This window comes from Erinaceus europaeus, chromosome 21 (genome assembly GCF_950295315.1).
Source record: "Erinaceus europaeus chromosome 21, mEriEur2.1, whole genome shotgun sequence".
NCBI classification, from domain to species: Eukaryota; Metazoa; Chordata; class Mammalia; order Eulipotyphla; family Erinaceidae; genus Erinaceus; species Erinaceus europaeus.
In genome coordinates this window covers 1009618-1031636 of record NC_080182.1, presented here as the reverse complement: position 1 = coordinate 1031636, position 22019 = coordinate 1009618, and the positions used below count along the sequence as shown (strand labels likewise).

General features: G+C 44.4%; 1 protein-coding gene across 2 annotated transcripts in view; it reads right to left on the bottom strand.

Annotated features, from left to right (window-relative positions):
- The window catches only part of CPNE4 (copine 4), a 732756-nt gene that overhangs the window by 529788 nt on the left and 180949 nt on the right, over positions 1 to 22019 (bottom strand). The window contains exon 2 of one of the 2 annotated variants that reach the window (XM_060180243.1): positions 5222 to 5375. In XM_060180243.1, coding sequence (XP_060036226.1) covers positions 5222 to 5274 — 53 coding nt within the window. In that variant the 5' untranslated portion in view covers positions 5275 to 5375. Of the gene's footprint in view, positions 1 to 1595; positions 1646 to 5221; positions 5376 to 22019 lie in introns of those variants that run through there. The other variant, XM_060180244.1, reaches the window with a different exon arrangement.

Genomic DNA, 22019 nt, shown 5'->3' with positions numbered 1-22019 from the left:
ACCTATGTCTGCAAGCTTGGGAGAACCTCAGTGGTTTGCAATAGAGGGACTGGGGATTCAGAACAACGGTGGTAGGTATGTACAGTATGGAATTATACCCCCGTTGATATGTTACTTTGTAAGTCAGTATTAAATCACTGATTTAAAAAAAAGATAGAAATCAAAAAGAGAGAGAAAGGCAGGAGAAAGGAGCACTTCGTTTAAAGTATAGTCTCCTTGTAAGAACACTTTCAAGTACCTTGGACAGCTCAAAAAAAGTTGTTTAGGAAACTGCAAAGACAGCTGAGCCAAGTAAGACCAGAGCAAGGTGTTTTTTGTTTGTTTGTTTGTTAATCCCTGGCAAAGCAGTAAGATAACGATTTGCTGTGTTTTTTTTCTGTCGTTTTTAGCACAGGTGTAAACCGAGCAGTGGCATCTCCTCCCCAAAGGCACATAGGTCCCGTGACATCTGCAGGCCACTGGGGAGAAGGAGGGAGCTTGCTGGGATGATTCTCTGGCAAAGTTTTCCCAGTGCACTCTCCCCTCTCCTCCTGCCCCACCTCCTGCCACTCTAGCTCCACCACTGTTCACGTTTTCTTTCTCCCCCACCCCTCCCCACCTCTGGAAACCCCGAATACTGAAGCTGGTGCCCTGGGAACACGTGCAGCCTTCACCCAACCCCCCAAGTTCTGGAACTGGAAGCCATTCTAGCAAGGTCGCTAAGAGGCACGGTCAGAACGCCAGAACAGGAAGGGAAGTAGAGACGCAAAACCCACCCACTTTGTTCAAGAGGAAGGTGTGAGCTCTTCTATGGGTTCAAACCGGGCTCCCCCAGCTCCGCACCTGAAGATAATCTGCGTTCTGGCCTCCCTTTGGCCCCGCCTCCACAGTCTTTGCGGGGAGGGATCTGCTGTAGCACCAGGGGTCCCGATCTCTCCAGCCAGCTGGGACGCAGCCTCGGTGGCCCCTCCCGTCCCCTGAGCCACCACACCCCTCTCCGGAGGAAAACTGAGCGCTGGCTGGAGCACTTCCCTGCATCAAAGGCGTCTGCAAACCTCTGTGATGAGTTTGGAGCCCCGTGCAATAAAATGTCCTGGGAGGGGGCACAACCACACCGAGACCACACACCCCGCCGCCACCACCACCACCATTTCCCACGACTTCCCTCCAGGGCGTCCTTGCTGTCACTGGGGAGGCAGCAACTTCAGCCAGGGTTCCCTCCACCTGCCCAATCTCTAAAGCAGTGTGTTCCACCACCACCCCCCGCCCCGCACCCCACTCCAACACCTCGAGGACTCCCCGTTGGCGGGTACCCTCCCTCCCCTCACACCCCAAGCGCCACGCCGCACCTGGGCTCAGGAAAGTTCCCCTGGATGGAAGGAAACCTGGACTTATTGTAATGTTGCTTCTGGGAAAACAGCAATAACAACGACAAACAAGCCAGCCAGAGAGAAAACCTGGGCGTCTAAAAGTTGCTCTGGCTACGCAGCAGCCCCCTAAGAGACTTTGCCAAAAAAAAAAAAAAAAAAATCAGAGCGTGCGCCCCCCCACCACACACACACAAACACCTGCCCCCCTCCCGTGCAACCAGGGATGCAAAGTTGGCACTGACTTACCTGGTTGTGCCAGCCTGGAAGAGCAGACCGAGAATTCAGCCCCGGGACCCCGTGTGTCCCGCACCCCACGCGCGCACCCCGGGTGCACAGTCCAGCTGCGGGGTGGAGGCAGCGGCTGGTGTGGGAGGGTGGGGGCGCCGGCCCAGCTCAGCGCGCGCGGACTGGGATGCTGCGAGCACAGTTGGGGCTCTCCGGAAGCCCCGGCCCCATCCTGGGAGGGGTGCTGGGGAGGGGGTGGCAGTGTCGGGGTGGTCGGAGGGCTCTTGTCAACTCTGGAAGAGGAGCGAGGGCGGAAGGGAAGGGAGAGGCAGGGGCAGGAAGGGACTGGGACGGACGCGATCGGGTGGCGGGGAGATGGCAGCTTCTCAGAGAGAGATTTCCACCTTCTGACGAAGCCCATGCGCCCAGCATCGCGGAGCCGCTGGTTGCCGGAGCTCCCCGCGAGCGCCACCTGCGGGGTTCCCGAGGAGCGAGCGCTGCCCCTGGCTAGTCCGCGCCCCGCCCGCGCTGGAGGTGGTGGGGGTGCGCCTGGCTAACCGCAGTTCTCCAGGGGCTCCAGCCTCCTTGCCACCTCAGGGCTGCACCTGTATTCTCTGGGAGGGAGTGGGAGTGGGAGTGGCACTTCCTTTTGCACACAAGCAAAAAAAAAAAAAAAAAAATTCCAGGATGGACAGATGGATGCGTGCATAACAGAGCTCAGTTGCCACCAAAAATTCCTGGCATTCCTGCTCACCCAAGAACCCCACTCCACCCTCCCCACACACACCACCACCACCCATTCTGTATGAATCTGGCAAGTGATAGGAACCTGACAACTGATTGGGGGGGTAAGGTTGGGGGGTAAATAAATACATGAATCAATGAACCCCTAGTGAGCCTTCTCCTCTTATTCTATTTTATTTATTTTATAGAGGCAGGAAGAAATTGAGAGAGACAGAGAGGCCCCTGCAGCCCTGCTTTACCACTTGTGAAGCTTTTCCCCTGCAGGTGGGTCCAGGGGCTTGAACCCAGGACACTGCACTGTAGCGTGTGCCCTCAACTAGATGCCCCACCACCTGGCCCCAGGCGGCTTTTCTTCATCTTTGAATGTCTGCATTCATCTCACCAAGAGGCATAAGTCAATGAAATCTGTAGGGATAACAGATCTCTGAAAATAGCTTAGGGCCTATGGAATAGCTCGCCTGGACAGTGCGCTGCTCTGCCATGTGCAGGACCCAGGTTCGAGCTCAGCCCCCACAGCATAAGAGAATCCTTGGATCAGTGGTTTCTTTCACTCTCTGTGTCTCTTTGCCTCCCTGTCTCTATTAATATTGTTGTTATAATTTGTGTGTATCTTTCTGTATCTCTCTCATTAAAAATAAAATTAAAAAATATAAATAAGCTTAAGCTTCTAGGCAGGTTGTCTTATGCAATGGGGACCATTGCTAACAAGAGCTAACATGTGCTAACAAGAGCTGTGGGAAGAATGGCTTTCCTCTTCCAGACTTCCCAGCATCAGCTCAGATACATGGGCAGTGAGGGGATAATATCAGCATCGTGTGTGATCCATTCTGTACCCACCAATCAACTAAAAAGCTACTTTCTCTCAGCAATCAGCATAGTTAGAATCCCAAATTAGACTTCAGAATCCTGAAGTCTCATAAGAGACTCTGGAGTTGGAATGGCATGGAGGGGTTACCATCCAAAAGGAACCAAGAGACAGGGAAGAGGGTAGTCTTCCTCCCTATCTTTTTAAGTACTAGCTAGCAAGACCACCAGAGGTTTCTGCAGCTGGGCAGGTGGCCCAGTGGTAGAGCACATGACTTGCATGCATGAGGTCCTGAGTTCAATCCCCCCACTCACATACACACTGGATATGCCAGGATGATCTCTTCTGCAGTCTTTCCCCACACACCCCTCTCTCTCTCAAAGTTGTCAGTTTTATGGAGAAGCTCTTCAGCCAAGAGCTTTGTATCAGCCACAAAGTCCTCACTGGCAAAGTCCAAAGAAGAATAGAACAGAAAAGGAGTCAAAATAATAATGAAGAATATGCCCCTCCCATATACACACTCCTTGAATGGGTAGGCAGATATAATTAGGAAAATCTAAGAAAGAGAGAGAGAGAGAGAGAGAGAGAGGGCTTTATTCTTTTTTTTTAACTTTTATTAAGCCTCCCCACACCCCCCAACACCTGTTAAGACTTTCTGAACTAGGATAACACCAAATATGACAGAACAAAACTAACTAGGGAAGTATGTCTTTACTCTGCAATTCCCACAGAAATCTTCAGATTCATATTGATTGGGGAAATAAATGTAGGTCATGTGATTAAGAACATGCCTATCACTATGGGCTTGGGTTCTGTAATGGGCTAATGGGTTGGGCTCCTGAGGTCTCCCGGGGGCCCTCTGGTACTAACACCATCAGACCTCCACCAACTGAAGAGTGAAAAGCAGGGGTGGCTCCTTGCAAATTGACGGTGTTCTCCAAAATTCAAGTGCCCTACAGGCTAGGGAGAGGGTCTTTGTTAGTTTATTTGTGTGGGGTTTTTTTTTTTGTCCATTTCATGGTTTTAACTCTAATGTCTACCACCCATAGTGTCTGTCACTTAACAGATTTAAATTCAAAAATTTAAATACACTAGGATCATTCCATACACCCATCTCTAATTTTATTGGTGAGGGGAAGAAATTAAGATGTGCTGAGCTTGTATGATTTCTAGACAATCTGTGATATGCTCTATTTATTGACTGTCCATTTACTTTTCTCAGCATCCTGATCAAGTAGGATTTATTACAAAAGAAAAGAACCAGGTGGTGATGCACCAGGTAGAGCACACATGTTACCATAAGCCATGAGTGAGGACCTGGGTTCAAGCCCCCTCACCTGCCTTCCTCACCTGCAGTGGGGAACCTCATGAGCAGTGAAGCAGGTCTGCAGGCTTCTCTCACTCATCTCTCTATTTCCTTCTCCCCTCTCAAATTTCTCTGTCCTACCAAACCCCCCCCCAAAATAATAGTAAATATATATTTTTTTAATCCTGAAGTTTGGGTATTGGAATGAAAAGACCAGAGAGCACAAGGGGTTAATGGTGAGGCAGGCTCCAAAGGGACAGCTGAGAATGCCTGAATGCATGAAGCACCACACAGAGGAGGTGTGATCAACATATAGACAGACCCGTCTACAAAGGGAACGATCCAGCACAATTTGCCTGGCCCCCACCCCCACGTTAAAAACATAGACAAACCAAACCTAACACCACAACTTGTGACAAATATGGTTCCCCTGCCAGCAGGCTCCAGCTCCCTAATTAGAAACAAACAGTCGCCTGGAAGCCAATGTGCAGAACACACGTGCAGCATTTTTGCCAGAAACTTGGACTTATTATTATTATTTTTCTGCAAGCAAGACACCAAAGGTCAATTCCAAAAGGCTCTTGAGGGGTGGGGGTGGGGGCGGCAGCATACAGCAGAATTTGCATCTACCTCTCTTAGGAAATCACTAGCTTTTCTCCACCAGTGGGAAATACAAAACCAGTGGATGAACTAGTTCCAGAAAACTGAATCCCTCAAATCAAGTGGCTCCTCCAAGTCAGAGTCCCCTCAACCATGGTAACATCAAAAAATTCCCTGATCTGTATCACTCACCTCCTTCCAAGTCTCCTCCTCGTGGATTCGGAGCAACTGGGTTCTACGGCCATGGTCCAGATGGTTTGAAGCCAAGCCACAGAGCCACGGTGCCACTGATGTCTCCAGAGCCGAAAAGGACGTTCCACTCTGGGCAGATTCGCTTGTAGGGTCTCTGCTGAATGACAATAAGGGGAGGCATCAGCTCACTGTCCTATGCCAATATGAAAGGCACCCCACCCATCAGTGTGACAAGTGGAACACTGGCGGGGGGCCAAGGAACAAAAGGGAAGAAGTGTGGATTCCTACCAATGCCAATGCCCTGGATCCCATTTTTTTTAAAGGGTAGCAGATGATGGAGAGGAATAAACAGAGAGTCAGTGCCCTACAGAAAAAACCTTGGATCCCTCCCCGAATGAGTCAGGGTGAGCATCTTGTTTTGAAATTGAATTTCTGTTTTCTTTTTTTCCCCCCTCTTTCGAGCTGTGGGATGGTTGCATACATAGTCAGTCAAGAGGACTGCCGTAAATAACAGAATTTACTTTTAAGGCTTTGGATCAAAATAATAACTTGAAACTCCCCCAAGGTTTATTTTTAGCTCAAAACAAAAAAAAAATTTTTTTCTATTTCACATGATTTTGAAAACTGACTGCTATGAAAACTGACTCTGATGTTTCTGGATATGCCCGAGATGACTTGTGTTACTGGAAAGCAGAGAGGAGCAAGCTGAGAGAGCCCTGCTAAGATGCTTAAAATCAGGAAAGAAACAACACTCATGTTTCAAGCCATGGCAGGGATCATGTCTCCCAAGGTCTCCTCTCTTTCATAGGGGGACCCAAATGACATCAACTGCCTCTGGCAGCTTCTAACATTGACAAGCTAGGCTACTCATGGGGTGACCTGTATTTCTGCCTACCAATAGGTGGCATCAGAATCCCTCTAGCTTTCATTCATTGCAGTTTCAAAACCACAAAGCAAATACAACTGCTTCCTGAGATTCCCAGGTTTCCCCTGGGTGGTGTTTTAAAGCATACGGAATCAGCTGTCTGCTTAATTTCAGAGCACATTTCTCTCTTCTCCAGGCCTCTCGTTGAATCCCCCCTGCCTCGGTTTTATCACTGTGAGCAAAGTGCATACACATTCAACTCCAGCTCTCAGACTCTACTCCAGCTGTAGAGCCTATCACACCTACCTGCTCATGTTTGTGATAAGCCCAGGGAATGAAAAGAATGCTAGCAGATAACTACCACCTTCTTGCAGAGCCTGCTATCTGCCTGGCTTATATTCACTTTCATTTGTTTGTTTTTCTTTACCAAGAAAAGCACAGTTTTGTGGGAGGGAGCAATGTGCTAAGTCCCAAACCCACATCTCCCAGCCTTTATTGCAGATGGGGCAGTCATGTGATTGTGCTCTGGCCCTGTGCTGCCTGATATGCCAGCAACAAGACACATGGATCTACTTACACTATTAACAGCAAGTCCAACGGGAGATGCATCTCCTGGGTCCCTGCCACTTGAGATCGATCACATGCAGAGAATTTCCACAATGACAAAAAGTCCTACTGTACAGCACTGGTGTGGCCGCTGAGGATGCCAGTCCGTGGGAGGGATGGGGCACTCTCCATGAGAGTCTCTTATGGAGAAGGGGATGGTGCTGACTCAGCACTCACTTTTATTGTCCCTCCCCTTCCACTTTCTACTTGAAGAAAAAGGTGGGCCAGATGTCACGTGACCATGAAACTGCAAACATTTGGCAAGCCTAGCTAAACAGAAAACTTCACTTATGATTAGGGAAATGCAAATTAGGACTACACTGAGATTCCAGCTTACACCTGAGAAAATAGCCAACATCAACAAAACGGGACGTGGCAGGTGTTGGTGAGGTTGTGGAGAAAAGGGGGCATCTGTTACATTGCTAGCGCAGCCCCTTGGGAGGGCCGTATGAAGCTTCCTTTAAGTGAATAAAAATAAAATTACCTTGTGGCCCAGCATACTACTCTTGGGCATTTATCCAAAGGACACACAGACACTAATTCAAAGAAACACATACATCCCTATGTTCAGAGCTGCATTACTCACAGTAACCAAAGAGAAGAAGCAGCCTAAATGCCCATCAGAAAGATAGCTGGGTAAAGAGGTCATGGAAAACATACTCCACTGATTGTTTACGCTGCTATCACAGAAGGCAAGACAACATTGGGATGGGTGGCCATGATCTGGTTTGGCGCACACACTTCAGGCCCCAGTTCTCGGGGAAAGCTTTACTAATAATGAAGTAATACTACAGGTCTACCCTTCCCACCCCCATTTTCTCTCTCTCTTTGTGCCCTTAACCTCTCCGATTCTCTATCCTTTCAAATAAAAATAAATAAATAAAAATTTTTAAAAGATGATATTGTGCCCTTTGGGACAAAAATGGATGGAACTGGAAGGTGATTATACTTAGTGAAATAAACAGAAGAAGGACATGTTCCAGACGGTTTCACTAATATGTGGCATCTAGAGATCTGCTATACAGGAACATTTCTGCGAAAAAAAGAAAAGAAAAAAACGAACTGTTTCTAAGACTCTGTGAGAACTATGATGGTCAGCTTCGGTAGGGGAGAAAGTAGGACACAGAACTTTGGTGCTAGGTGTAGTGTGGAACTTTAAAAAAGTGGGGGGGGGACCACAAGGGAACCTGGGTTCTGCATATTATATGCGCAGCCACAGCATGAGCAGCTTCATTGTAAGAATGACAGAACTAGCAGCTGCTTCAGATTATAGTCCAGTTTTTATATAAAATCACATATGGCCCCTAGCTGATACACACCTTCAGGTTATAGTCCAGTTTTTATATAAAATCACATATGACCCCTAGCTGATACACACCTTCAGATAATAGTCCAGTTTTTATATAAAATCACATATGGCCCCTAGCTGATACACACGCTCAGATTATAGTCCAGTTTTTATATAAAATCACATATGACCCCTAGCTGATACACACGCTCAGATTATAGTCCAGTTTTTATATAAAATCACATATGGCCCCTAGCTGATACACACCTTCAGGTTATAGTCCAGTTTTTATATAAAATCACATATGGCCCCTAGCTGATACACACCTTCAGATTATAGTCCAGTTTTTATATAAAATCACATATGACCCCTAGCTGATACACACCTTCAGATTATAGTCCAGTTTTTATATAAAATCACATATGACCCCTAGCTGACACACACACACGCTCAGATTATAGTCCAGTTTTTATATAAAATCACATATGACCCCTAGCTGATACACACGCTCAGATAATAGTCCAGTTTTTATATAAAATCACATATGGCCCCTAGCTGATACACACGCTAAGATTATAGTCCAGTTTTTATATAAAATCACATATGGCCCCTAGCTGATACACACGCTCAGATTATAGTCCAGTTTTTATATAAAATCACATATGGCCCCTAGCTGATACACACCTTCAGGTTATAGTCCAGTTTTTATATAAAATCACATATGGGCCCTAGCTGATACACACGCTCAGATTATAGTCCAGTTTTTATATAAAATCACATATGACCCCTAGCTGATACACACCTTCAGATTATAGTCCAGTTTTTATATAAAATCACATATGACCCCTAGCTGATACACACCTTCAGATTATAGTCCAGTTTTTATATAAAATCACATATGGCCCCTAGCTGATACACACCTTCAGATTATAGTCCAGTTTTTATATAAAATCACATATGACCCCTAGCTGATACACACCTTCAGATTATAGTCCAGTTTTTATATAAAATCACATATGACCCCTAGCTGATACACACCTTCAGATAATAGTCCAGTTTTTATATAAAATCACATATGGCCCCTAGCTGATACACACGCTCAGATTATAGTCCAGTTTTTATATAAAATCACATATGACCCCTAGCTGACACACACACATGCTCAGATTATAGTTCAGTTTTTATATAAAATCACATATGACCCCTAGCTGACACACACACACGCTCAGATTATAGTCCAGTTTTTATATAAAATCACATATGACCCCTAGCTGACACACACACACATGCTCAGATTATAGTCCAGTTTTTATATAAAATCACATATGACCCCTAGCTGACACACACACACACGCTCAGATTATAGTCCAGTTTTTATATAAAATCACATATGGCCCCTAGCTGATACACACGCTCAGATTATAGTCCAGTTGTTATATAAAATCACATATGACCCCCAGCTGATACACACGCTCAGATTATAGTCCAGTTTTTATATAAAATCACATATGGCCCCTAGCTGATATACACACTCAGATTATAGTCCAGTTTTTATATAAAATCACATATGGCCCCTAGCTGATACACACGCTCAGATTATAGTCCAGTTGTTATATAAAATCACATATGGCCCCTAGCTGACACACACACACGCTCAGATTATAGTCCAGTTGTTATACAAAATCACATATGACCCCTAGCTGATATACACGCACGCTCAGAAGTGACACGGACAAGCGCCTGCATAGCTTGGCTAGCTGGTTTCTTCTAGTTTGGGCAGAGCTGCGGTCAAGATCTCCAAATGAAGGGAAGAAAGCAACCTATGTGCTCACAAAGAGATAGTTATCAATGAGTTATGGCAGTGGATTAAATGGGGCAAAAGGAGGGACGTGGGGCCATTAGTGATGCCCCACACAACTATTTTCTATTTCGCTTTATTCAGATGCGCATCTTTACAAGAGCACTGCTCAACTCTGAGCATTGATAGTTTCAGGGACCGAACTGAAACCTCTCACATTCAAGTCCTGTGCGTCACAACTATGCAAATTCTCCAAACTCTCATCCTATTTCATAGATAAACTGAAGATTAATCGTACATTGTACCACAGATGAGGCTGACACTTATGGAAAGAAATTAAAAAATGATTTTGGTGCCTTCTTTCTCTATGAGTTAGGAGTTTGGCTTAAATGATTTCACAAGATCACCATATTTGGGCTGGCAAAGTATCTCACCTAGAATGTGTACTGCTTCGTCATGTATGTGGATTTTTGAGTTTGACATGGTGTGTCTGGGTCCAGCCCCCACGTCATCGAAGGGATTTTTTGGTGCCATGGTGTCTCCTCTTCCTCTGTCTCTCTCTCCCTCCCTTCCTCCATCTCTATCTAGATAAAATGAAATGAAATAATTATTATTATTATTATATTTAAGTGTCATGGCAACCCAATAAGACACTTGTATTTCTTTCTGTCTTCTTTTCTTTACTTTTTCCCATAGAGTCACAGCTGATTCTAAGTGAGACTGAGTATGTTGTCAAGGAGCCTGGGGCCGGCTCGGTGAGTAAACGGCATGTCTCCCCACGGGTGGACAGCACCGGGGATATGAATGTGTCAAAGTCCATGGTGGAGTGATGCTTTGGCCTCTCCCTCTCTCTCTTCTGAAAAAATATATAGTAAAAGTAATTAGACTAGGGTAAAGTGGTTCAGTGACACAGCACACAGTTAAACCCTGGGTTGTTCCCTGGCACTGCACGAAAAGGAAAAAAAAGAATAAAAGAATATGTGTGTGTGTGTGTGTGTGTGTATTCTTTTTTTTTTTTTTCAGATTGTACACGGTCAGTTAACTGCAGAGGTCATGACCTATCCAGGTCTGCTTTGTTTTTGCCTCAGCAGCATAATGAGATTCCCTTGGTGAGTCAGCATTTCGGATGCTGGTTCCTCCTTGGCTTACTCATTCCTTCATCTAGAACACTTTTCCGTGCACACAGCCTTGATTCTGTCTACCAGAGCAAAAACCAATGGATATTTATCTTAATCTTCATAAACTGCAGAAAATGACCATGCAGGCTAGAGTGAAAGGCTTCCTGAAAGAGGAAATAAAGAAGAACAGACAGGGGCCAGGCAGTGGTGCACCTGGTTAAGTGCACACATTACAGTGTGCAAGGACCCAGGTTCAAGCCCCTGGCCCCACCTGCAGGGAGGTAGCTTCACAAGTGGTGAAGCAGGGCTGCAGGTGTCTCTCTGTCTCTCTCCCTCTCTCTCTCCCTCCCCTCTCTCAATTTCTGTCTCTATCCAAGGGTGAATAAAAATTAAAATAAACATTTAAAAAACAAAGATTAAAAAACTACACCAAAAGAAGAGGAGGGGGAGAAGAAGACATAAACAGACTCTTAAGTCAAGAACAGCTGTGGCAGGATCAGGGAACCTCAAAAGTTGGTCAACCCATTCCACTGGGGGCAAGAAAAGGGGAGGAGGGAGCAAGCACTGAAACCAACCAGCAGAAAGCAGAGTAAGTTGTGAAACTTACCTTGTGAAACGACCTTAGGAGATTTGTTTTATTCGTGAGTCACTGAATCCTGAATACTGAGAATCCAGAGTGTCCCTTTTAAAATATTTAAATGTCATGGCAACCCTAAGATATTTGCCATAGCAACCCAGTAAGAAATTATTTATTCATATCAAAGAGAGAAAGTGACCAGAGTTCCACTCTGACATTTATGGTAGATGCCAAATTTAGGGTCTCGTGCATGCCAAGTCCTGTGGACTATCACTAAACATCCTCCAAGGCCACCGGAAATTTCCTTAATAAATGGAGAAATGAGATAGAAGGGAGATGTTCAAATAGCTAAACTGTGTGAGATTATCTCTGCTTCCACTTTTCTCATGTCAATACTAGTCTCCACATTCTTGTCATTAGTGTCTTAAGATGTTTTGTTATTTTTTTTAAGTGTCTTTAGTTGGTAAAATTATACAAGTTATGAGCCAAGAGACACCCAAAAAATGTGTTTTGAGATTTGTTCTGTGAAGTATAAACATTTGGAAACATCTGCTGGAGGTCAGGGAAGACACTGAAGAATTCTGAGCAGGCAGAGTGGAGAATGCAGAGTTTTGCAGAGAATACAGAGTGGAGAATGCAGAGTTTTGCAGAGAATGCAGAGTGGAGAAGGCAGAGTTTTGCAGAGAATGCAGAGTGGAGAAGGCAGAGTTTTGCAGAGAATGCAGAGTGGAGAAGGCAGAGTTTTGCAGAGAGGGCAGAGTTTTGCAGAGAATGCAGAGTGGAGAAGGCAGAGTTTTGTTGAATTACGGAGGGACTGGCAGAGGAAAATACTAGAGTTAAGGACATTAGCACGGTGGTGTCTTCTCCCTGAGAGCACTCTATTGCATTTGCAGAGCACTGTTCTGGGGCTAAAAATGCAACAAAGGACTAGACAGACTAGTTAGGTCTGTGCCCTCATGGAATTACCACTTGAATTGAGGGCACAGGAAATAAACAAAGAGGGATGAAGAGACTGAGAGTAAAAGAGAGGGAGAATTCAAGAGATTAAAAAAACAGCTATGGGCTGTAATGAGCTCTGTTAAGGAAACAAGAAGGTGAGGTAGGAAATTATCTCTTTGGATAGGATGTCTAAGAAGAGGCCACTCTAAAGAGACCTTTTCTCTTTTTTTAAAGAGAAAAAAGATTGACCCAGACGACAGAAGAGAATGCTCCAAGAAGACAGAGCAGCAAAGACAGAGACCCAGAGCTGAAACGTTTCCTTGAAGTTCTCACTGGCCAGTTTAAGAAATCTAAAATTAAGAACGTGAGGCAGTTACACTATAGCAAATTCAAGAGGGAAAGAGGAAAGAAACAGAATAATAAATAGAAGGATTTCCAATAATGCAGCTGGCCAATGTTGCTGATGTTATTAGTAATACATGGTTTGAAATGTTGACCACTTCAAACACCCCCTAGGTCCTGGAGCTGACCAAATATTGTTCTTGTTCTTCGAGAGCAGATAGTCTAATGAGGAGAGAACAGTCTGTGGATCCCAGACAGTAATCTACTGATTAATCTACTGATTGGCAACTAAAGACAAAATCATGGACATTAAAAGAAGAGACAAACTCTGGATGGTGGACTCAGGCAATTAGTGTTCTCAGGGGCTTTTTTTTTTTTTCTAGAAGAAATGGCCACAGAAAAATGACGGGAAGGAACAGGATCTGTCTCTGCAGGCTCCTGTCTCCCTCCCATGTTATCTACTTCTCCAGCAACTTCTGACTTCAGGTTCAAATACAGATATCAGCACAGATTCAGATGCAGATCCTAGTTATATGAAATCTTGTTTGTTCATAATAAATCTAGCAGATGTCATTGGCCCGATGGTGAAAATCATCACTTTGAAAAATAAATACCCCTTCTGCCTTTCTTTCTTTCTTTTTTAATTTCTTTATTGGGTAATTAATGTTTTACATTCAACAGTAAATAGTTTGCACATGCATAACGTTCCCCAGATTCCATATAACAATACAACCCCCACTAGGTCCTCTGTCATCCTTCTTGACCTGTATTCTACCCACCCACCCACCCACCCCAGAGTCTTTTACTTTGGTGCGATACGCCAATCTGCCTTTCTTTCTACACACATTTTTTAGATGTGTGATAGGGAATGATCTGCTTCCAGGGTCACAGGGTCAACCTCTGTATAACAGTGGACACTGGACCCCAGGCAAGTATGTCCATTGCTACCGCTATCAGAGCTATGATCAGTCACAGGGTCGCCGGGGCAGGTGCTGGGGTGACATGTCTTCCTCAGAGGGCTGTGGATAGAGTTTTTAATATTATATATGCAGCGAGGAAGGTGGCTTAGTGGGTAGAGCTCAGGACTTGCATGTATGAGGCCTGGGGGTTGACCCCAGATACATACCAGAGCGGTACTCTGGCCTGTCTCATAAAGTCAATAAATAATTTAACATGTAAATTCAGTTTTTAATCTATACATAAAGATATTGCCCTATTTGCATCTGCTATGTTCCTACTTTACGAATTCTGGTTTGTTGGGGGTTTTTTTGTTTTTTGTTTTTTGGGGGGTTTTTGCCTCTAGGGTTATTGTTGGGGCTCAGTGACTACATCATGAATCCACTGCTCCTGGAGGCTATTTTTTCCCTTTTGTTGCCCTTGTTGTTTATCGTTGTTGTTATCATTGTTGTTGTTGTTGTTATTGTTATTGCTGTCATTATTGTTGGGTAGGACAGAGAAATTGAGAGAGGATGGGTAGACAGAGAAGAGGAGAGAAAGACAGACACCTGCAGACCTGCCTTACTGCCTGTGAAGTGACCCCTGGCAGGTGGGGAGCTGGGGCTCTAACCGGATCCTTATGCCTGTCCTTGCGTTTTGCACCATGTGCACTTAACCCACTGTGCTACCATCCAGCCTCTGATTCCTGTTCATTAAATATTTTGTTCTTCTTTTTTATCTTATTGCATTTCAGCCACCAAGTGGCAGATGCTACTACAATTTCATCCTGAACTCCCTAGGCAGATGACCTCACCACTGTGAACCTGGAACGTCACCTCTCCAGAGCCCTGCCCCACTTGGAAAAGATAGAAACAGGCTGGGAGTGTGGATCAACCTGCCAACACCCATGTCCAGAGGAGAAGCAATGACAGATGCCAGACCAGGCCTTCCACATTCTGCACCCTATAAATAATTTTGGTCCATACTCCCAGAGAGGTAAATGTTAGGGAAGATGGGAGAGGGAGAGGGAGAGGGAGAGGGAGAGGGAGAGGGAGAGGGAGAGGGAGAGGGAGAGGGAGAGGGAGAGGGAGAGGGAGAGGCAGGGCTCTGAACTCTAATTCCATCAGGACTCAGAGAGAGAAGAGGAAAAAGAAGAAAAAAAAAAAAAAAAGGAAAGGTACTCATAAGTAGTAGTTGTTACTTAACCAGAGCTCACAAACTAGGGTGTGCGTCTTGCCAAGCACACAGCCCACATTCAAGTTCCAGCAACACATGGGGAGTAGGACAACAAGCTTTGGTGAGTGGTGCCTCTCCCTCCTTCTCTGTCTCCTTATCTGAGTGAAGAAAACCAGCCATGAAATGTCGTTAAGACTTTTTGGCTCTGAAAATAAATAAATAAATAAATAAATAAATAAATAAATAAATAAAATCAAGGAGAGACTTCAAGAAACTGTCACAGTCCGGAAACTACAGAGGAATGACAATGTGGGGCCCTAGATGGGGCCTCAAAAGAGAACAGTGATGCAGAACTGGTCCAGTCCAAATAGAGTGTGGGGCTCACCTCATAGTGATGCACCCATGCTGTCTTAGTTAAGACAAATCCTCGAGGAAACACTCACGAAAGACATGTCTCTGATATCTGATTACTGTAAAAAATGGCGACTAATCCCTAGCACTGCAAAAACGGTATCATCTGTTTTCCATCTACACCATGCCTCGGCCTTGCGTGAGCTTAATGTGCAGCTTGACGATACGAGAATCCGGCATGAAGCCCAGCCAGTCTATCTTGGCGTTACTCTCGATTGCACCCTGTCATTTCACGAACATCTCATAAAAACTGCAGCAAAGGCCAGCTCCTCATGGGGCGCGAGCGCTTCCACACTACGATCATCCTCTCTGGCATTATGCTATTCCACTGCAGAATACTGTGCCCCAGTATGGTTCCGTAGCCCCCATGTCCACTTGGTCGATTCCAAATTATATTCCTCCATGAGGATAATTTCTGGAACCATCCATTCCACCCTGGTTCCATGGCTGCCAGTTCTTAGCAACATCACCCCGCCAGATATTCGTCGGGATGCGGCATCATCTAAGTTCATTTCCCACGTCTACGCTCGACCGGACCTGCAATATACGCGGATATCTTTGCCCACCCTGTCCAACGCTTGACGTCTGTCTCGTCACCCAATCTGGTCCCCTACGCCTACACTGAACTTCTCTGTTCCAGACTCTTGGAAACAGAGTTGGCAGTCAGCTGAGGTCAAGAACAAACACCTCATCACAGACCCCTGCGAGCGTCCACCCGGCTTTGACCTAGCACGTTATGATCGGCCCTCCTCCATCGCTATCAAACAGGCCATGGCCGGTGCGCCGCTATGTTCCATCGCTGGGGAGCCAGAGACGACCCGAACTGCCCCTGCGGCTCCAGACAGACTATGACCCACATAGTCAACGACTGCCACCTCTCCAGATTCAAAGGAGGTCTCGAAACTTTACATCAGGCTCAACCTGACGCTGTTGACTGGCTACGGAAGAAGGGCAAACGCTAGAAGAAGAAGACAAATGCTTACAGTGACAGGTTTTATGAACATAGGGAAAACAGGGTGAGAAGTTATGGAAATTCTCTGTACTATATTTAAAGCTTTTCCATCAATCTAAAATTATCCTAGATTCAAAGTTTATCTAAAAATTAACACACACACACACACACACACACACACACACACACTTTCCATTTGTTTGCTCCAGATAAAGTCAGACTAACTGATGTGATGTGAAAATCCAGGGTTTCCATGTCTTTTGATCATTTAACACAGCATCATTACTGACTACTTTTTTTTTTTATCTGCTTGACATCTTTAAGTCAAATGTGTCTTTCTGGACAGTTCCACAGGGAGCTATTTAAACCGTGGCAGAACTAAGAGACAGTGATGATGACAAGGACTTGAGTTTTAGCGTTCATCCTACCTTCCCAGCCTGACAGGTTTACAGTAGGCAAAGGAGTTAAAAAATCACCACACACACAAAACACCTCCTGAAATCAAGGACAAAAGGTCAGAGGATGGCATTCCTGCACAGTCATTTTTCTGATTGCTGATTTTTCTGTGTTCTGCACTTCCCCAGCAGTGTTGCCTTTAAGGTGAGCAGCAGTGATCAAACACAAACCAAAATAACACATTGCTCCTTTAGAGAAGAGAAGGCAAAAGGCCTGTCATTCTGAAGGGCATCCTTGGGGAAGTGCAGGGAGAGCAAGAGAGAGACCACATGACCTTTTTCCTCCCTAAAAGCAGGGCCTATAATTTTGCCTTTTGAAAATCTGTTTAGAAACACTGGCCTACTAGAAAGGTGTTGAGTAAGCACTGCTGAGGGTGTATTATAAAGTATATCTGCTCTGTTTCTGTCACTTCCTCTGACAGTGTGCCAGGGAGGGAAAGATTAACAACCATTGGGCACTGTGCTAGGACTTCTTTGGGTATGTCTGCATCAATTTCTCCTAACAGTTTGGAGGCAGGTTGTTTTTTTTTTGGGGGGGGGGTGGAGAACTCCTGTACTTAAACCTCTGCACCCCTGTCAAGCAGGGAAGACTGATTCTCAACTCTCTGAATCCTGGCCTGATCCACGATTTGCTTTGCCCAACAGAAAGCAGAAGAAGTGAGGCTCTGACACTTCTGAGTACACTTCTACCCCATGGCTTGGAGAACAAATCCAGGCTGTTCTGCTAGAAGACAATTCAGAGACAGGGCAGCATAAGCAAATGCTGCTGAGGCCAGAAGTGTGAGGTTAGATCTGCAAACCAGTCCCTGACCAACTTTCAATTGCTCACTAATATATAAATGAACCAAGCTTCAGACAGGGGACCCTGGGCAAAATGTGAGCTAATCAATGTTTGTTACTTTTCAAAGGTTCATCTATCTCTCTCTCCCTCTCCCTCTCCCTCTCTTCTCTCTCTCTCTCTCTCTCTCTCTGCCTCTATCTGCCTATCTGCCTATAAGAGAGAGAACCAAAAAATTCCTTTGGTATTTGCAGTGCCAGGGATTAAACCTAGGATATCATACCTACAAGCTCCATGCTCTACAGCTGCATCACCTCCCAGCCTTACTATATTAAATCACTGGCTTATAGTCTTGTGGGACACTGAGACTGTTGAGTGGGTAGAGCTCAGGGCTCGCATATGTGAGGCCCCAGGTTTGACCCCTGCACTGCCTCCGCTGAGTAGAGTAGTACTCTGACCTTCCTCTCTCTTCTTTCCTCTTCTCTTCTCTCTCATCTCTTTTCCATGAAATAAAGAAGTTTTAATAAATAACATAGTCTTATTTATTTTTAAGATATAAGGAAATTGAGGCCCACTGGCCAAGTGATGGCACACTTAGCAGAGTACATATTTCAGTGTGCAAAGATTGGAGTTCAAGTCCCTAACCCCCACCTTTAAGGGGGAAAGCAGTGCTGCAGGTGTATCTCTTCCTCTCTCCTCTATCTCCCCCTTCCCTCTCAATGTCTCTACCCAAAATAAATACATAAATAAGTTTTAAATGATTTATTAGAAAAATAAAAAAAACTGAGGTCTGGATAGAGTATATCACTGCCCCAGGACCACACAGATTCTATGTGAGAATAATCAAGATTTAGTCCGAGGATCGACAAATCTAGCTCCTAGCCCCATGGAATGAAAACAAGAAGGAAAATATCACAACTAAATATCAGAGCTACTTAAGTAAGGTGACACTAGAGAAACTTTCCCAGCTGTCTTCTGAATAGCATCCGACATGTGTACATACGTGTATGTTGGTTTAAAAATGATTTGTAAAAAAAAATATATATATTTATTCAATCGGGTGAATAAGCTAGGTAAAAGAAAGCTATTTTTAACTTCAATAGCATAATCTAAATCAAATACATTCATCTTGCTGGAAATCTCTTAATTGTTTTACAATGACAACTAACTGGCTTTTGGCAGATAAATTTGTTTCTCCCTTCTAAGCCAGGTCCTGTGGGAATAACCACCCCCACGCTATTTTCCTCCCTCCTTGTCAAGCTCTGTGCAGATCTTCCACTGCGATGGGTCTCTGCAAACTGTTCCCCTCTACCTTGCCGCACACACTCTAGCTTTTCTGTGGCAGCCTGCACAACAGCACCTTTTTGCCCTCAGGGGTAATGCTAGGGTTCGATGCCTGCCCAGTTCACGACACTTTTTTTTTTTTTGCTAGATGATGAGAGAGAGAGCGAGAGAGAAATAACAAGGAGAGAGAAAGGAGAGAGATAACTAATGAGGAGAGGGAAGAGGAAGAGGAGGAGGAAGAGAAGAGAGGGAGAGGAAGGGGAAGGGGAGGAGGATGAAGAGGAGAGAGAGAGAGAGAGAAGAAGGGGAGGAGGAGGAAGAGGAGGAAGAGGAGAGAGGTGCAGGAGAGACGCCTCTAGCACTGCTACAGCATTCATGGAGCTTCCCCACATAGGTGGGGGCCTGGTGCTTAAACCCAGGTCTTGTAGCCTGGCAATATTGACATACTATGGGGCACACAACCACCTGACACACACACACATACACACGTACACACAGACAGCAACACTTCTATTAATTCCTGATAAATTCCCTACTGTTTCCATTATATATAGAATATATAACTTCCTTCACTACTTTGAAATAGGTCACTCATCTCATGCATTACTTTCTGCCTTTCTTTGGATTGACAAAATGGTGAACTGAACCTGTTAATCCCTCAGTACTCTGCTACTGCTGCCAGGTAAGTTTGAACTCCTTGGCATGGCCTCACTGAGACTGTGCGTTCCTCTTTCCACTTTTCCTGCTTGGTCCTAGATGCTATTCAACTTTCCAAATGCCGCTGTGCTTTAGCCAAATCAAATTTCCTCATGGTGTTTTAACTCCTAATTCCAAGACTTCCTGAATGTTGTTTCCTCTGCTGGAGAGGTGTGTGTGTGTGTGTGTGTGTGTGTGTGTGTGTGTGTGTGTGTGTGTGTACACAGGTGCACTTACACTCACACACATACATATTTTGACTAATGTTTTAAGACTTAGAAGAATTTACCTCCTGCTAAGAAGACTGCCCTGAATGAGCTCACCAAGATACTACAGTCTTATTATATGTCCACAAGTCACCTGTCCTTACCACACTATAGCATTTAGCCCTCTGTATTACATTGGCTGATTTAATTACCTGCATCCTCTACCTTACTTTCTGTTTCATTTGCTAGAATGGAACTTGACACACAGTAGGTTCTCACTAAATATTTACTGAATTAATAAATTATATGATATTGTTTTCCTTATGTGTACATTACTCTCAAAATAATTGATAATTGTTAATACTCAACATGTGAGGGAGCAAAGTTGGAATGCTTTTGGTAATGAGTAGCAGCAGAGTAAACACGAACTAGCTTAAACAATCCGGACTGACTGGCAGGTGCAAAAGCAGACTAGAATCAAAGGTGTTTGTACCCTGCACCTCTTGCTCTGTCTTGACTCTCTTGACAGGTTCTGAGAGAGCTGCGACTGCTAAATCATAAATTCAGAGTCCAGGGATGAGAGAAAATGCCTTTATCCAGAAATCCTAAGAAAATTTCCCAGGCTGATTGATTTATCCCACTTAGCTGGGAAGGAATCAACAAGAGCAAGGCAATGTACAAATATGCAGTTGCATTAGCAACTGGGTTACATTCTCAAAGATGCATCAATTGGTGATTTTTGTCATGGGTGCAAATATCAGTGTGACCCACAGATCTCAATGGAATACACCACCACAGTTCTGGGTCATATGGTTTAGCTTACGGCAACCACAGTTGCATATGCAACTTGTCCTTTGACCAAAATATCAAGAGAGGCTTTTCTGTATGATGCTGGTGACTCAGGCTTCACACTCTCCAAATACATGGGTCACGTAGAGAAAAAATGGCCACTTTGAGGAAACTTGGGATACCAATAAGAAGAGAGGGACGGATACTGGCGACCACTAATCATGACCCTACATTGGTCACTATAAAGGTTTCTAAAACAGAATATATGATAATTCAAAGGATATTTGGTCTCAAACAGATATGATGGGTCTGTGTGGGAGAGAAGCAAGATACTACTTCTGACCAATGAGAACCTAAATGTCTTCTCTACTTCTACTCTTGATTTCAGATGCAAGTAAAATTTGATTTGGGATTCTGTAAGAGTGGAAGGGGAAATCTGTTTATAAATGTTTTCCCTTTGGGGCTTAAATATCTTGGTAACACTCAGTTCTTGTACTGATGTTGGTATCTCTGAAGACAACAGAAGACTTGAGTGTAATTGAGTGCTCACTGGGGGAAGAGATTTGCATGCAATTCACCATATGACTGGTGACATCAAAGACAATGCATTCTTCTGTCAAGTTCAGGTTCACTGCCTCCTCCCAGAAAATGCAGACATGGGTAGGTAGGCAAGAGTAAGTGTGTTTTCTCAGAAGTGGTCTGATCCAGACAGATGATCTCTTATATAAGACAATTTCTGATGAACTTCTTCTTAACAGTTGACTCCAGGAAGGAATAGTCCTCATAGTAGGATTGTTTAAACATGACTGGCAGAAATGCCTCAGCCTCTTGATGAATAATCACTCAAAATTTTAAATTTTAAGCAGACAGACTTCATCAACTTTTGCTAAGAGAATTTCTCCAAAAGTGCTCTACTAACTCCAGCTGCTGGCTGCTCCCGGCCTTGGGAATGACCTCCCTTTCTTTGGTCTTATTTTCCATGTCTGCATTCCTCTCCCCAGAAACCTCTGCAGTTTTGCCTGTTCTGCATCAGGGGAGAAAGCATTTGGTATTCTATTCTTTGGGGGTAGAAAGAACAGTATTCAGATGAAATGCAAACTGAAAACAGAAAGATGATTGTCTGTACCAGCCATAGAACATTCTCTCTGGTGTCAGCATGCCAGAGATTTTCATATTCAACCTCTTGGCCACAAATATTAACAACATTATAATTGGTTTCACTAACATGTGGGATCTAGAAAACCAAAACACATGAATCTGGGGGTGGGGAGAAGGAAAGGAAAAAACAAAACCAGAAGTAAACAAACTGTTTCTAGACTTTATGAGAATGGGGGGCACAGTACACTGTCAATGAGTGCAGTGTGGAACTATACCCAATAATCATAAAATCTTGTAAATCACTACTAATCACTAATAAAATGTTTAGACATAAATACAATAAACACAATTTGGATATTGAAAGATTTTAAAAGGATGGTCCCAGGACATCAAATTTATAAAAAAGAAGTGACCCAATCCATAGTGTATTTGCTTTCAGTAAATATAAAAATCAACTAGACTTGAAGCTCAGGCCAGTCATTAA